Genomic DNA, 15,068 nt, shown 5'->3' with positions numbered 1-15,068 from the left:
AGGGGCCGTGGTTCCCAAGTCCTGGCCTCAGTTTTCCCGTTTGTTTGTTACGCGAGGAGGTAGTTAGATGTCCTTAAGGCCCCGTCCCCCTCCCGCAGTTTGGGTTTGCAGCTGCGTGACCCAAACAGCCGGGTTTGCGCTCTTTACGGCCCAGGGAGGGTGTGTGAGGCTGTCGGGGATGGGGGTGGGCGGTGCGCGGTGCAGATACCTAGTTGCACTACCGTCCGAGAGAATCAAAAGGAAACTGCTCACTTCATCTTGGACACGTTTTATATCTATAATTGGTAAATATGCAAATAAAGGGCCCCCAAGGTCTGAAAGGGGCAAATCCAGCTCTAAGCGAACATCAGGGGCCAGGCTCTTCCTCGGGGAGCCCTGGCACCCCGCGCGCCCCTCTGAGAGCGCCCTTGGCGGGAAGGCAGCGGAGGCTGGAGGCTGGCGCCTGGCTGCCCCGCGGCTGCAGCCGCCGGGGGGCGCCCCAGGCCCGCCCCCTGCCCCTCCCGCTCCCGCTCCTCCCGCCCCTCTCCCGCCCCTTCTCCCTCCCTCTCCGGAGCCCCGCGGGCCCGGCCTGCGGGCCCGGCCTCCGCGCCCCGCGTTGCTGTTGCTTCCGCGCCGCCTCCAGGCGCGCGGCTCGGCGAGGCCGCGGGTGGCAGGGTCCTCCGCGGCTCCCAGCGGCTCCGGGAGAGCGGCCGGCTTTGTTCCCCGCGACCCGACGGCGCGAAGCCGTGCGTCCGGCGGCGGCACTGCAGTGGTGGCAGCCGGACCTTCCGCCTGCAGCCGGGCGCTCGCAATGCGCCAGCGCGGGCGCCGAGCGCCGCGAGCCTCGTCGGGCCGCCCGGGGCCCCGGGCTGCGGGCTACCCCCGCGCCCTCCTGCGTTAACTGCTGGAGTCCGTCTCCTCCCGCCCGCTCGGGCTCGCCGCGCGCCGCAGTACGAGCCGCCTCCCCGCCCCCGCCCCCCGCGCCGCCGCCGCAGGAGAGAGAGGGCGGGAGGGAGGCGGAGGGAGGGAGGTGGCGGGGCCGAGCCCAGACCCGTCCCGGGCGCTGGCGAGGAGCTCCGGCCGCGGCGGGTGGCGCCATCCGGGGACCGCGGGCAGCGCCTAGCCCTCCGCGCGGCTCGCAGCCACCTCCCCCGCGACCCGGCGCGTCCTCCCCGCAGCGCGGAGAGAAGCTCCCCCCTCGCGGAGCAGAGACTCCTTTCATCCCTCCTCGAGAGGGTGTCGCCACCTGGATTGCCAAGCGTGAGGGGTCCGGGAGGCGGGGACCAGGACGCGGTGACCCGCCATGGCTCAAGCGGCCAAACAGCTGAAGAAAATCAAAGACATCGAGGCGCAGGCCCTCCAGGAGCAGAAAGAGAGGGAGGAAAACAGGAAGCGGAGGAACCGCTCCCGTGACCGAAAGAAGAAGGTAGGGGGGCGGCGGCGACAGTCCAGCGGCGGAGGCGCCCTGGAGGTGGCTGCGGGGGAAGGGGCTGGTCAGACCCGGGAGCCCGGTGGGGCGCGGGGCCCGGGCGCCGGCGGAGGGGATGCCGCCTGAGAGTGGAGGGCGCGGGGCGGGAGGAGAGGAGGGAGGAGGAGGAGGCGGAGGTGCGGCAGGGAAGGGGAGAGGGCGGGAGGCTGGAAGGGCAGAGCGGGCGGCCGCGAGGCTGGAGGCGCGCAGAAGCTGGCGCGCCGGGGCCGCGGAGACCTTTCAGCACCGCGGACAGCTGCCGGCAGGCCCGGGCCGTGCGGGAAGAACTTTTCCGGCCTCCCCTCGGCAGGCAGGCGGGGATGGTGGTCTGCTGTGGTCCGGCTCGTCGCCTCTCTGGCTTTCCAAGGAATCTGGTTTGGGTGGACGCGGCTCCGGGCCTCCCTCGGTGACCCACGGTCAGGCGCGGAGAGCGTCGTTCCCAGGTCTCCGCACACCAGTGGGGCTCCTGCCCTTCCCTGCCCCTTCTCGAGCCCAGGAAGCCTTTCCTAACGCTTTGGGACCGCAGCAGAAAGGCATGACCCCGGGGCATTTGGCAACGTCTTCTCTTCGGGTCACTTTAGATGAGCAGCCTATGGCCTGGAGGGGAAGTTCCTTTGGAAGCCAGACACAGGTGCTGTCCAGCCTGACCCGAGGCCTGGTCAGAGAACAGGTCTGCCTTCGCGGGCAGTACAGAGACAAGCCATGCCCCACAATGACCCAGACCTCTTAGGTAACTGTTGCTGTGTTCAGCACTTTCCTTTTGGGTCTGGGGTCTTCCTACCCCTTCCTCAAAGCACCCTTAGAAACATCTTTGGCGAGAAAAACCGTTTGGTTGGAAACACTTGATTTTGAAGGGAAGGGGTCAGTTAACTAGGCAGAGGGCTCCAGACAAGAGGTGTTTTAGAGGCCCCTGCCCCTCCCCAGGAGGCCATGAGTGTGTGGATGCGGTTCTGAGATTGGAGATAGGGCCGAACTCCAGCTCCAGGAGAGCCATTTTAGCCTGAAGAGTCGATGTGGAGCATGGCCTGTGAGGCTCCTTGCCAGGGAGTAGGGCCCTTCAGGGTTCCAGGGCAGAGGCATTGCTCTTGGTGGAGAAGGAAATACTTTTTTCCTGAAATTGTCTCACCCTGAGAAAGAAGTTGGGAACCTTTGTTTGACAGCAGATTGTGGGGAACAGGCTGCCTGTGGGTCCCACTCCACTCACCAGTCAGCGGGACTAGCATCCAGCGTTTTCCTAGAGATGAGACACAGGGGGCAGAGATGTTCTCTGATTGTAACGAAGTAACCAGCTCACTCTAGGCTTTTCTGTACCCCTTCAAAAGACAGCCCCTCCTCCCTCAAGGGATTGCCATCTTGTGTGTAAATAGTAGTTTCACAAAAGTACCACCCCTTTAACAGGACCAAAAAAGAGGCCTTCCCCAAACCGATGGTGAATCACACTTTGGGTGGGTGCCACTTAGAAAGAGAATCTCATCCAGTCCTGCTGCTGGGGTCTGAAATACCAGAGCCCATCCTGTGAGTCAGGCAGGGGGAAGTCTGGTTATATCTGACAGTGTTCACCCACTTTCTTGGCATGAATGTAAACTTCTTGCTGGGAAGGCGTGCTCTCTATTTCCATTTCTGCCTATTGCTTTAGGAGCCAAGCCGATCCTCTCTCCCAAACTGCTCACTCTGTTTTTATCCCACTTCTTGCTCTCAAGCTTCTTCCTTGATGCTCCTGATACCATAAATTTTTTTTTTTTTGATCAATAGTCCAAAGAAAACTCCTGTCGTCTCGCCTTTGATTTCATTCTACAAGACACCCTTTAATGTAACTCCGAATTCTGACTGCATGTAATACACGCATACCAAAGTTCACTTTCAATGTTCTTTTTCCTCCTTTGGTCTTAGTCTTTACATTATTAGTCAACTTTATGTCCATTTTCAGTGCTAGATGATGATATGTTCCTCCTCCCCCCGCCGACTTGTGTTAGGTTGTTTTACTAGCAGGTCACAGCATACTGCGTCAGTAAGCATTCAAAAATCTTCCATACAGATTTTCATTATTTTATGCAGTATCCTGGGTGCTATGATTGATACAACAATAATAAGGAAATCTTAACTCAAAGTGATAACCATGTCATAAATTCTTAAAGCTGATTCTTTGGGTAAGGGGGGATATGGTACATTTATATTTCATGATGATTATGAATTCTCTTAGCCATTGGCATGGCCTTGAGAGCTATCTCAGAGAACAGAGTTAAAATTTATAGCAAAATACAAAACCACAAGAAGGTGGAAGGCTCTAGAGGGAAAGGTGAGGGAGGCAGAGAAATGCAGAGAAGAATATTTAGAGCAGGTGGAAGAGGCGCATATAGGGGCTGGTTAAGCAGATGGCTGGGGGGGCTAAATGGAAGGTTCATATAAGGTGAAGTCCAAGACCCATTTTTCACAAATGAAGTAATTTTTCAAGGCAAGCAGCTGAGGACTTTGCAGTTGGTCACAGACTGTGGGGATGCTGTGGAACTATCCTGACAACAGCTCATGAAGGAAGAACTTCATATATGCAAATAGACATTTTATTCCAGTGAATTGGAATTCATATGAATATACAGCCAAGCAGTGAGCACTCTGAATTGACTAAAAGGAAAGGTGTGTGTCGCATGGGTAACCTGCTTAATGGGGACTGACGGAGCAGAACCGCATCCCTCCTGTTTGTAGAAATAATCACGGTTGTAACTTCAGCGGTGGTTGCAGTTTTACAGTTGATGATGTTATGTGGGAAGGCGCCTGCTCAGGGGTGCTGTGCAACGGGGGAAGGAGGCTGATGTTGTGACGCACTGACTGACACAGATAGAAGCCACCTTGACACAGGGAACTGAGCTAAAACTCCGGAGCTCTGAAAACACCTGCATTCTTCTGGGGCTTCATTCAGGTTTCTGTTTGTGTAGCACACACCCTCGTCCGATGCTTGCTAGGGGAGCTGCAGCTTTTTAAAAAAGAATAAAATCCAGTATTTATGACATGTGCTGATAATTCCCCCTGCTTCTGAAGGTTTGGATGGAAATAAATCAATTGCGAAGCATGAAGAAAGCAGGCATTTGCATTAAGAACGACAGCTTTCTAGGGCTGAGGAAGCCTTGAGCATAAGAAAGCATGTGCTTTTTATGTTTAACCAGAGCTTGCAGTTGGGAGAGGGTGTATGGGAGGAAGAGGGGCAGAATTAAAGACTGGAGGAAAGGATGAAGAGGTGAGGGAGACAGAGAGGGAAGGAAAGGAGCTGGCATCTCAGCCCTACTTTATTCTATTTATTAATGTGTTTTTATTGATTTTTTTTAGAGAGAGAGAGGAAGGGAGAGGGAGCAAGAAAGGGAGAAATATTGATGTGAGAGAGAAACATCGATCGTTTGCCTTCATGTGCCCCAACCAGGGATCAAACCCGCAACCTGGGTATGTGCCCTGACCAGGAATCAAACCAGCGAGTGACCTTTCAGTGCACAGGACAGTGCTCAACCAACTGAGCCACACAAGCCAGGCACAGCCCTACATTAAGGGGTTACACAGCCTGCTACCTGCAGTACCTGTTAAGTACCCTTGGATGATGTTTACCCAGCTCTCTGTCTGTCCCTCGCTCTCTCCAGGTACTTCATCTTCTGATGCTGGTGAAAGAAAAGGTCACGTCCTATTCATAGCTTTGTACCCAATACCCAGCTCAGTACCTGACAAACAGTGGGCATGCAATAAATAAACATTTGTGGAATGAGTGGTTGAATGAGTGGGTCCATATGTTTGTCTCTGCCTGGATGTTGTCTTGGTCATAGGCATGTGTTCAGGTGAACAATACTCTCTTTGATTGGCTGTATTTTGGGGGCATCTGAAGAAAGCCTGATATTGCCTTCTTTTCTAATCATTTGCAATGCAACAGAAATTTGTAGGCAGGCAGTGGAACCATCTAATTTTTTGATGCAGTGAATTCTACCACTGAGCATGTAGTTAGTTCCTTGCAGGGTCTCTGCTGCACGAAATGTCAAGTGGTTTTAGCTATTTGGAACAACAGCAGTGTTTGCATAGGGCTCCGGGGAGCCAAGCCAAGGAGGGCACGGAAAGAAAAAAGCGAGCCCAGGAATGGGAAGTGACCATCACCACTTTGCTGCGCAGGCAGTGCCAGAATTCTTTCCAGCCCTTGCAGTGCTCCCAGGGGGCCTTCAGCCTTCCGCCACAGCTGGGACGGCCCTGCTCCTGGACCGCAGACATATCTTTGGTTGATCCAGTGATTGGAACCACAGAGAAGATATAGGGGCACCTGCATGAAGCTAGAGTGGTTGGCTGGGCTTATCAGTTGTCACCAGACTGGTAGATGGATGGTCATGTGGGCCCATGTCACCCATTTGTAGAGGGCCTCAAATATATACTTCTGCTGTTATCTCCAAATGAGTTTATGCATTTAATCCAAGTGATAACTGACAGGATCAAAAGATAACAATGTTCATCACACATTTTTAAACCCACGCACTGTTGCTAAATGACATCACTAGTATATGTTGCAATATGAATTGATATTCATATATAAAGTCTCTATTTAGCTTTTGAATAGTATAATTCTGTTGCATTTCGTGTTTATTACTAAACGTGTTAATTTATTAGTTGCAAGCTTTAAAAATACACCACAACTTTGGTAACCCTGCCTTGGCTTCTCTTCTTATTTTAGTACCTTGGGAGCCTCAAAAAAATGGAAGTGGCCCTACCCTTCTTGAGCTCTGGGAGGTGCTTGCAGTGGCTGAAGATGTGGGAATATTCTAAGCTGTTCTATGTCCATCTTCCAGCCCAGCAGCTCCCTCCCTGCTGCATAGGCGGGTGGGGTGCTGTTCCTGGGGTGCTCCTGTCACCCCCTCAACCGTCTGCCAGTCCAGGAGAACAGGTTTTTGAGGGCAGAGATATTATGCCCTTAATTATATCCAGAACTATATGGTTGGCACATCATTTGCTTCCCATAGCCATTGATGAAAGTGGGGCAGCAGCTGAAATTCAGAGCCTGAGGCGAGTGACCTCCCTGTGAAGGGGACCTCAAGCCAGCCTCTGGGACCTCTCCCTTCTCTTGCTCACCCCAGCAAACTAGCAAACTGCTTGCTCACCAGTTCTGCCTGTCTTCTCTCAATATAGCAATGCTTTTTTTAAAAACTCAGTCTAAGGCCTCCTTCCCGCTTCTTCCAATAAAAATGAGCAAGCACTGGGGAATGGATACTGTGTGCCAGGCACTTTCCACGTATGTTAACGCATTCCCACGCTTTGCCTTCACTATGCCTTTGTAAGGCTCATCTGTTATCCATTTCTTCCTCCATCAATGTCAAAGCCCATACTCTCTTTTTCAAGAAGCCCTTCCTGAGCACCCCTCCTCTCTTCCATCCCCGTCACTCCTGCTCTACTATCTGCTTTATGTCGACTTGTCCTTTTTTTCCTGTGTGTGTGTGTGTGTGTGTGTGTGTGTGACACCCATTCTTGTTTCATCCCTTCTACTAGATTGTAAGCTCCCTGAAGCCAAAGTCTAAGTCTTTGTACATAACCACTCAGTAAATATTTATGGCTTGAATTGATTCAGAAGCTATATTTAATAGGTTCAGAGTGACTTTTTTCTCGTTTTTTAATCCTCACCTGAGGATATTTTTTCCATTGCTTTTCAGACAGACTGGAAGGGAGAGAGAGAGAGAGAAATATTGATGTGAGAGAGACACATCGATTGGTTGCCTCCCGCACGCACCCTGATGGGGGCCAGGGATGGAACCTGCAACCGGGGTACATGCCCTTGGCTGGAATCGAACCTGGGACCCTTCAGTCTGCGGCCAACACTCTAATCATTGAGCCAAACCGGCCAGGGCTTTCTTGGTCTTTCAGTTTGAATTTGCAAGACTTGGTTTTATAGAATTGGAACCAAGTAAATGTGTTTTTTCCATTCTGAACAAATCAAAGTCTGTCATCAATGTTAAGTTTTTGTAAAAAGGCAAATAAGCTCTGCTTGGCTCCATATCTCCATATTTGGTTCTCAAAAAGCAGCTCAGCTGTGGCTAATGGGGCTCAGTTGGTTGGGTGTCATCCTGTGCACCAAAAGGTTGCCGATTCGATTCCAGTCAGGGCACATGCCTGGGTTGCGGGCTCAGTCCCCAGGAGGAGGGGTGCAGGAGGCAGTGGATCGATGTTTTGTGTTTGCATTGCTGTTTCTCTCTCTTCCTCTCTCTCTTTAAAAGTCGATAAAAGAATCTTTAAAAAAAAGAAAAATAGAAAAGCAGCTCAGAAGTCTACCTCTTACGGAGCTTTAGGATGGGAATCAGATGCCTGGGTTCCAGTTTCAGCTCTTGCCATTTATCAGCGACACATAGTGAACAAGCCTCTGAATTCCTCTGAGCCTCAGTTTGCTCATCTGTAAAATAGGCATAAGAATCAAATGATGGTGCACTTTGTAAAATTTTAAACTCCCATATATTTAAAAGCTTATAGCTCATAACATGATTGTGAACTAACTTATTTTTCTGATAAATGCCTCACCAAGGCTCATGCCTAGCCTTCCAGTGGTAGCGTGAAGTCTTGATATTTCCTGGGAAGGCCAGCACATTATTATTGCAGTGCTGGTAAATGGGGAAAGGGTACTTTCAAGTCACACCTTCATTTTATTTTCAGGAAGGGAATGAATTTTCTATTGTGATAAGATTTATTATTGTAGACTTAGTTATCTACATGGGTCCAGTAGATAACTTTGAGATGGGCTTTATTAAAGTCCTGCCTGGAAACTGTAGCTTTATATTAAAAGGGGGACATAAAAGTGGTTCCTAGCTCTGGCTGGGTAGCTCAGTTGGTTAGCGCATATTCCCGATATGCCAAGGTTGCGGGTTCGATCTCCAGTCAGAACACATACAAGAAGCAACCAGTCAAAGCATGAGAGAAAACTGATGTTTCTCTCCTCTCTCTCTCTCTCAAAATCAATAAATAAAAATTTTTAAAAAGTGGTTTCTACATTTTCTGAGAATACCATCACTGTGAGGGTCGTGGCCGACAAACCCGGGGTGTGGAATATCACAGGTAATGGAACACATGTTGTTATGGGCAGTGAGACCCCTCCAGGGAGAATCTGTGCATCTTAGGAGTGCAAGCTTAATACATCCTACAAGGAGAATTTGCGTTATGGACGCTTAGAGCTAAAGCAAAGAAGATGTACTGGCCAGCCAGTTTTTGAAAAACCAAAAACAAAACAAAACTTTTTTTTTCTTACCTACTCCCAATGTGACTCGATGCTCCCCCTCAGAGAAAATTTCTCTGAGTTTTTGCTAAGGTGCGAATACAGTTTTAGTTAATACATTTGTATCCATTTCAGAGTATGGTTGACAATGACAACTGCAAAGCAACCTTTGTTTACCAAAGGTGGGGCCTGTATTTACTGAGAGGCTGCATGCCCTGAAGCCATTACCTCACTGAATCCCCCAAACTACTGTCAGATGGGTCAGATGAGGGCCGAGCCTGGCTCAAACCCAGACCCATCCGACTTCAAGGCTCCTTCGCAGACCTGTGCACTGGACTGCCTTCTTAAGCATTTGTCGGAGAGTCAAGGCTGTGCTAGGCACTGGGAGGGGAGTCTGAACTGATGCTGCTTTTCCTGCCTTCATGTGAAGGACTTGCAGGTTAGTGGGAAAGCTGCTAGAGGAGGAAGTAATCCAAGGGCCACAGTGGAGGCAGGTGGTGTGGGCTCAGGACAGGGCACTGGAGTCTGGATTCCAGTGGGAACAGGATCAGCCCATGTGATGGGGAGGACCTTGTCCAGGCATCTGGGTAAAGTCAAGAGGCCAGATGAAAGAGCCACTGAAAACTGAGTCCTTGGAGTTACCTGCCCTGTGTCTGGCTCGCCTGCCTCACTAAATGGCTGTTTCCCCTTTACTTTCTGTTTTGGAGATTTCTCTACCTGCCATACCATCAGCATCTACTCCATATAATTGTTTAATAATGTGCTGACATTACACACGTAGATACTGAGTGACAATGTTTCTGCCATTGTCATTTGTTCTCTCCTCCTCTCTGGGATTTTTGCTTGGTATGTAGAAGAACCCCTGGGCCTCTGAGGTCCTGGGCTTTATGTGACATGCTTGCCAGGAGCTGGCCTTGGGGTTGGGTGTGTTAGGGACGGGGGGAGTAAAAGATGAGCACAGCCTTGCCCAGAGTTCTCACGTCCATCCCCTGGATCCCTGTGTTCTCATTTCCTGCCCCAAGAAGTTGAGTGGGCTAAGTAATGCCCACAAAGAGGAATGCAGTCAGGGAGAAAACGGGCACAGGCGATTAGAAGGCACAGAATATCATTAAAGTAAAATTAGGAGAGAAGGGGCAGAGTGAGAGGAAGCATTTTGGAAGGAGATGCTTAATTATGGACTGGCCAAGAGCCATGACTCCAAACCCAATTCTGAGATTTAAGAGACAGCCCCAAATACTCAAGGTGAGACCCGCAGGAAAAGAGGAAGGCAGAAATGGTCCCTGGGGGGAGACGGCAGACCTGCCCCACCTCCCACTGCAGAAACTGATGCAGGGGTGGGTGGAGCCAGGCCCCTCCGGTGGAACCTGCTTCGAGTTCATTGGAGAGTCTCTGTGCCAGCAGACCGACAGGGACAAGTTGATTAATGTGGTAAGACTAAGGGAGAAACAAACCAGAGAATGAAGGAAAGAGGTGAGAAAGTAGAGGATTTGCATTCATTTATTATTTATTCTGTATCCAGTTCCTCAAAGGAAGTGGGCAAGTAAAGAGTTGACTTTAGCACTGTGACCAGTCCTATGGGAGATGTGAACCTGGCCAGGGCCCCTGGACTGGGCCTGGGAGGGGATGGGCTAGGGGGGCTTCCAGGGTGGAGTCTGGGTGTTCATGGACTGCTAAGGGTCAGCCTGGTGGGTGAGGGGCAGGACATTCAGCTGAGGCAAGAGCATGTGTGGAGGGTGAACAGACAAGGTCTGGGGAAAGAGGTGGGCCCAGAACTATAGGCCTAGGAGTGGGAGCAGAGAGAGCAGAGTGAGGGAGGGCAGGATGAAGCTGGAGAAGGAGCTGAGATGGGCCCAATCTGGATCCAAGGGGCGGATGTAGCCCTGAGGGGTTCTAGGCGGAAATCTGAAAGGTTACTGTGCTTTCCATGCAGAAATGGGTTGGCGTGGGGTGATGCTGTGGTGAACTGGGCATCTAGAATGCTGAGGGTGACAATCCAGCTGAGGGATAGGCTGGTTTGAGCTGGGGTGGTTGGTGGGGATGGAGAGGATATGACAATTGAGATATTTGGGTGGCTGAGAAAGTTGGTCTTTGTGGGTAATAAAATAGGTGCAAGTTAGTCAAGGATGATGCCGTAGGTTTCATTTTGACATGTTAACAATTATGTGTGTGTGTGTACGATTACATGTCTACAGGACCTCATTTCTGACTTGACGTTGGGTAGTAAGTTATTGGTGCCTTTCACTGAGCAGGAAAGAGGAGGGGGAACAGGTGAGGAAGAAAATAAGTCCTTTGGGGGGGAATATATTGTTAAGCAGCTTCCTGGGGCTCTCACTTGATAGAGGGAGAGAGCTAATAGACACGTTCTTAAATATCGGGGAACCTGTCAGGCTTGTGGTGGAAAGGAGAGGTGGTCAGTTTAAGCCTGAGCTCTTCTGGGGTGCAGATCTTCTGAGTGATTGCTTTAAATAGGGCACATACATGTGACAAAGATGGCAGGGCCTTGTGGGAATGAAGGAATCTGGTGGATGCTCATGCTGGCGGGAGTTGGAGGGGCAGGGAGGCAGGACTAACCTACTCCTACTCAAATGACTTTGGCACCATCACCCATATGGTGAAAGGCTATGCAGTCACTCAATACGATGCTTAAAAGAATATGTTTTTAAGAATATGCTTCTAATAAAAAAGTAGAAATGCACTTAGATGTAATGTAATTTAAAAAATGTAATGTAATGTAATTAAAAGAGAAGACCAGGGATGCCCTGCTGTCAGAGGGCATATCCAGGTCCTTCCCTGTCTATGTATCTTCTAGAGATGAAAACAAGAATGTATTGATGACACCCCCCCCACCCCCCCATAAAGAATTCCAGGGTGATGTGGACTGGAGCCAAGTAGGTAACAATGTACTGGCTCAAAGTGGAGCTGGAGTGTGGTCCCAAAAGCCTGGGCAGTCGGGTGTTGGCATGTGAATCTGTCCATTGTAAACCAACTTGAAAATGTGTGTGTTGGGTCTAATGCTCCACTCTGCCGCCAGAGTGATCTTCCAAAAATGCAAATCAGATCTCTGCACTCTTTCCTTTAAATCCTTCAGTGGTTTCCTACTGCCCTTAGAATAAAGTTGAGGCTCATCACTCTGGCTTCCTAGGTGCCCCTGTCTGGCCCATGGCTGCCTTTCCCACCTCCTCTCTTTCTTTCCTACGTGCTGCGCTCAGCTTGGGTATGTGTACTTTCTCTGCCCTTAGAGCTTCCCTTCCCATCTGCTGAATCTTTCGCCTCAAGCCCTAGAATTCAGTGTAAATGTTGCCTCCCAAATCCCAGGTGAGGTTAGCCTACCTTGTCCTGTATTATGCTGGTGTGCTTGTGGGCAAGGTGACCCACAAGCTTCAGAAAATTACAGAAAATTAGAAGGACTTCCGTGTGTTAGGAGGTCATCTTTGATTGTGATATTGAAGCAGCCATGAAGAGACGTGGGCTTTGGAATTAGATGGAGTCAGATGGTGTTGGGTTGGTGTCCTGGCTCAATGTTACTAGCCGGGTAACTTTGGGCTAGTTGTTCAGTTACCTTCCCTGAGCCTTGTTTTGCCACTTGTCAAGTGGGGAGAATATCTACCGCACAACCACACAGGGTTCTTGGAAGGAATGAGTTAACATATGTAAAGCACCTGGGATATAGCAAGCACTTGATAAATGCCTGCTCCAAGGTCTCAGTTCTCAGGCACGCTCATTTCCTACCCTGGAGCAACCAATGAAGGCAAGAACATGGGAATTAACAGGCTGTGGCTGTGGTGGTGATGATGGGTTGCGTGCGTGCGTGCGTGCGTGCGTGTGTGTGTGTGTGTGTGAGAGAGAGAGAGAGAGAGAGAGAGAGAGAGAGAGACAGAAACACATGTCTGCACCTGGAGCACTGAATGGATAAAAAAAATATTTTTGAAAATATGACCACCAGAGGTTTCCTCTTAAATACTAAATCCAATTCGAAAGGTGAAAGTCTGGGTCCACTTAGCTAAATTCTTACCTTGTATATAATTTCAGCGTAGTGAGTTCCTTTCCAGAGGTGGCCATCAAGGTTACATCCCAAGGTTGAGAGTACTCTCCTGCCTCGTATTGCTGCCAATTTCTTAAATGAATCAGGAAAGACTGTGGAGAAATGTGAACCTGATGTAAAACTCCAATTAAAGGCAGGAATCGGAAACAGCCCAAGTCAGAAAATCTTCACAGTCTGAAATGTCTGTCGAGTTGTATTGAATTTATGGAGACATAGACCCTCCTTTGGCATGGAGATTTGGCAAGTTCACTTGGATGCCACTGAAGGAGCTGCTTTGGTGTCTGCCACTCTGAAATGAGCACACTGCCCTGTGATCTTAGGTTGCGTCCTGCCGTGGGATGCCTCGGCTGGGGCCAGGCCTGCGACGGATTCAGTCCGAGAGTCTTCTCTGCTGTAGGACAGCACGCGGTGGAAGGGACTCTGCCTGGCTGCTGACACTGAGTGATGTCTTGGGAGCCATGACGTTAGGGCGGAGTTCTCTTCTTGAGCAGGTATGCTTCACTATCTGCTTTAGGTGGAGAAAAATCCCGGTCCAACGTTCGTCTTTCTTTTAACATGGTGTTCTTGCTTGTCGCATGTGTCATAGCCTTTGGACTTCATTTTTTAACAGATCTGCATTTATTTGAAGGAATCTGGGCTACACGCCTCGTGGCTGAATCTTTGCACTTTAACCCACAAGTCAATATTGTCCCACGTATGACAAGACCTTGAAAAGAGGCAGATGGGAAAAACATTCTTTACGATTCTGTGCCACCGGAACAGTTCTTCAGGAGGAACTTTGAGGGATCTGTCCTATGAACTCACCTTTCTCCACCCTTGGGCATCGCCACTGCTCTTGCCCAGGCATCATTCCTGCAGTCACCTCCTCTGGTCTTGCCCTCCATCCCAGTCTTTATGTTGCAGCAAGAGTCTTGGATTTTCAAATACAGTTTCAGAGTTGAAACTGCCCTTCATAAGACCTTTCAGTTACTTCTCATTGCTTTTAGGATAAAGTCAAACCCTTTCCCATGGCTTCGGAGGCTGTCAGGATCTGCCACCCCGGGGGTCTTACTCCTCATGCCCCCACTGAGCTCCCAGGGTCTGTGGTGGCTGCTGCTCCTGCACCTTCCCCTGCTGCTCCCTTCTCCCTGGAGCTCGCCTGATCCCTGCTCATCCTTTACTGCCCAGCTTCACTTCCTCCAAGGTGCTCTCTTGAGTCTGGGTCAGAGAGGCTATAGATGGGGCGCCTACCCTGAAGGGAGGTTGGTGATATGGTGTCCCTGTGTGGGTCCTAGGAGTTTCCCAGGCCTTTTAAAGCTAATGGTACTTTCAACGAAGCAGTAGGACCACACAGGGTTACGGACCCAGTCAGGAAATGAAATGGATGCGTTGTCTTCTATTTCTCAGCTGCCGGAGTCTGAGTATGATCTGGATTGTGGGAAACTCTCCTTCCTCTCACCCTGCTCCCAGGATCTGTGAGCATTTACTGCGTGTGGCTGTGGATGAAAAGAACAGACCCTGGGGCCGAGAGAGCTGATGTTGAGTTCTAGTTGTGTAGCTTTGGACACTTCTCTGAGCCTCAGTTTCCCTACCTCTAAAATAAGGGGGTTGGCTTAGAGGGCTTCTAAGCCTCTTGTGGGGGTACCCATAATTCTGTGATTATGTGAATTTATAAGGCCATGGGGCAAAATGGCTCCGAGATGCCAGCGAGCTCACCCTGGCCTAAGGTGTGCTGGAAGGGAAATCTGGGTGGAGGAGGCCATCCTGGGTGTGGTCCAGATCTAATGGGTACCAGACTGCAGGGCCCAGGGATGTTAGCAAAAGTATAAACACCACCCAGCATAGGGTTAGGGTTCAGCTCCCTTATACTCATCCCATCAAACATATTATTTCCACAGCACTGATTCTGGGCAGATCAAGGAGAGGAAGCCGTCCTGGTAAAGTGCAGGGGCCACATGGGCTGTTAGAAGGTCACAGTGCTCAAGGTTAACAGCTCTGATTCTTTGGGCCTGTGTTTTTATAGAACCTGTGTAATTGGGCATCCCCCGTGACTCTATAGACCTCCTGCTGAGGCCAGGAGGGGGCCTCCTTATACGTTTGTTACAAAGAGTAACCTCTGAGAGGGCAGAGAGTACCTGCCCCAGGTGAGCAGAGAAAGCAGGAGACAGGGTGTCTTCTATTTTCAATGCAAGGTGGCTGGGTTGTCATACTCAGAGCTGCTTTCAAGGTCATGAGCAAAGGGAGCCTCCTCCTGTGGAGCTTGGCGCCTTGACTCCAGTGGGGGAGGGGGCTTGAGCAGCCCTTTCTCCTGAGTTTTCTTGGAAAGCAGACCCAGGCAAATCCATGGCCCAGACAACAGGCACCGTGCTGTGGGATATACGCTGCAGTCTGTAAGA

At 50.5% G+C, this 15,068-nt stretch overlaps 1 protein-coding gene across 1 annotated transcript in view; it reads left to right on the top strand.

The window, feature by feature from the left end:
• The first annotated feature begins 997 nt into the window (after positions 1-997).
• Positions 998-15,068, top strand: part of ANK1 (ankyrin 1) — a 190,446-nt gene continuing 176,375 nt past the window's right edge. Inside the window, exon 1 of the mRNA XM_081129094.1 lies at positions 998-1,405. Within this exon, the coding sequence (XP_080985220.1) occupies positions 1,283-1,405 (123 nt within the window). The 5' untranslated portion in view covers positions 998-1,282. The remainder of the gene's footprint in view (positions 1,406-15,068) is intronic.

The sequence above is a fragment of the Miniopterus schreibersii genome, assembly GCF_964146895.1.
Source record: "Miniopterus schreibersii genome assembly, chromosome: 2".
Classification (NCBI taxonomy): Eukaryota; Metazoa; Chordata; class Mammalia; order Chiroptera; family Miniopteridae; genus Miniopterus; species Miniopterus schreibersii.
This window is presented reverse-complemented; position numbering and strand designations above follow the sequence as displayed.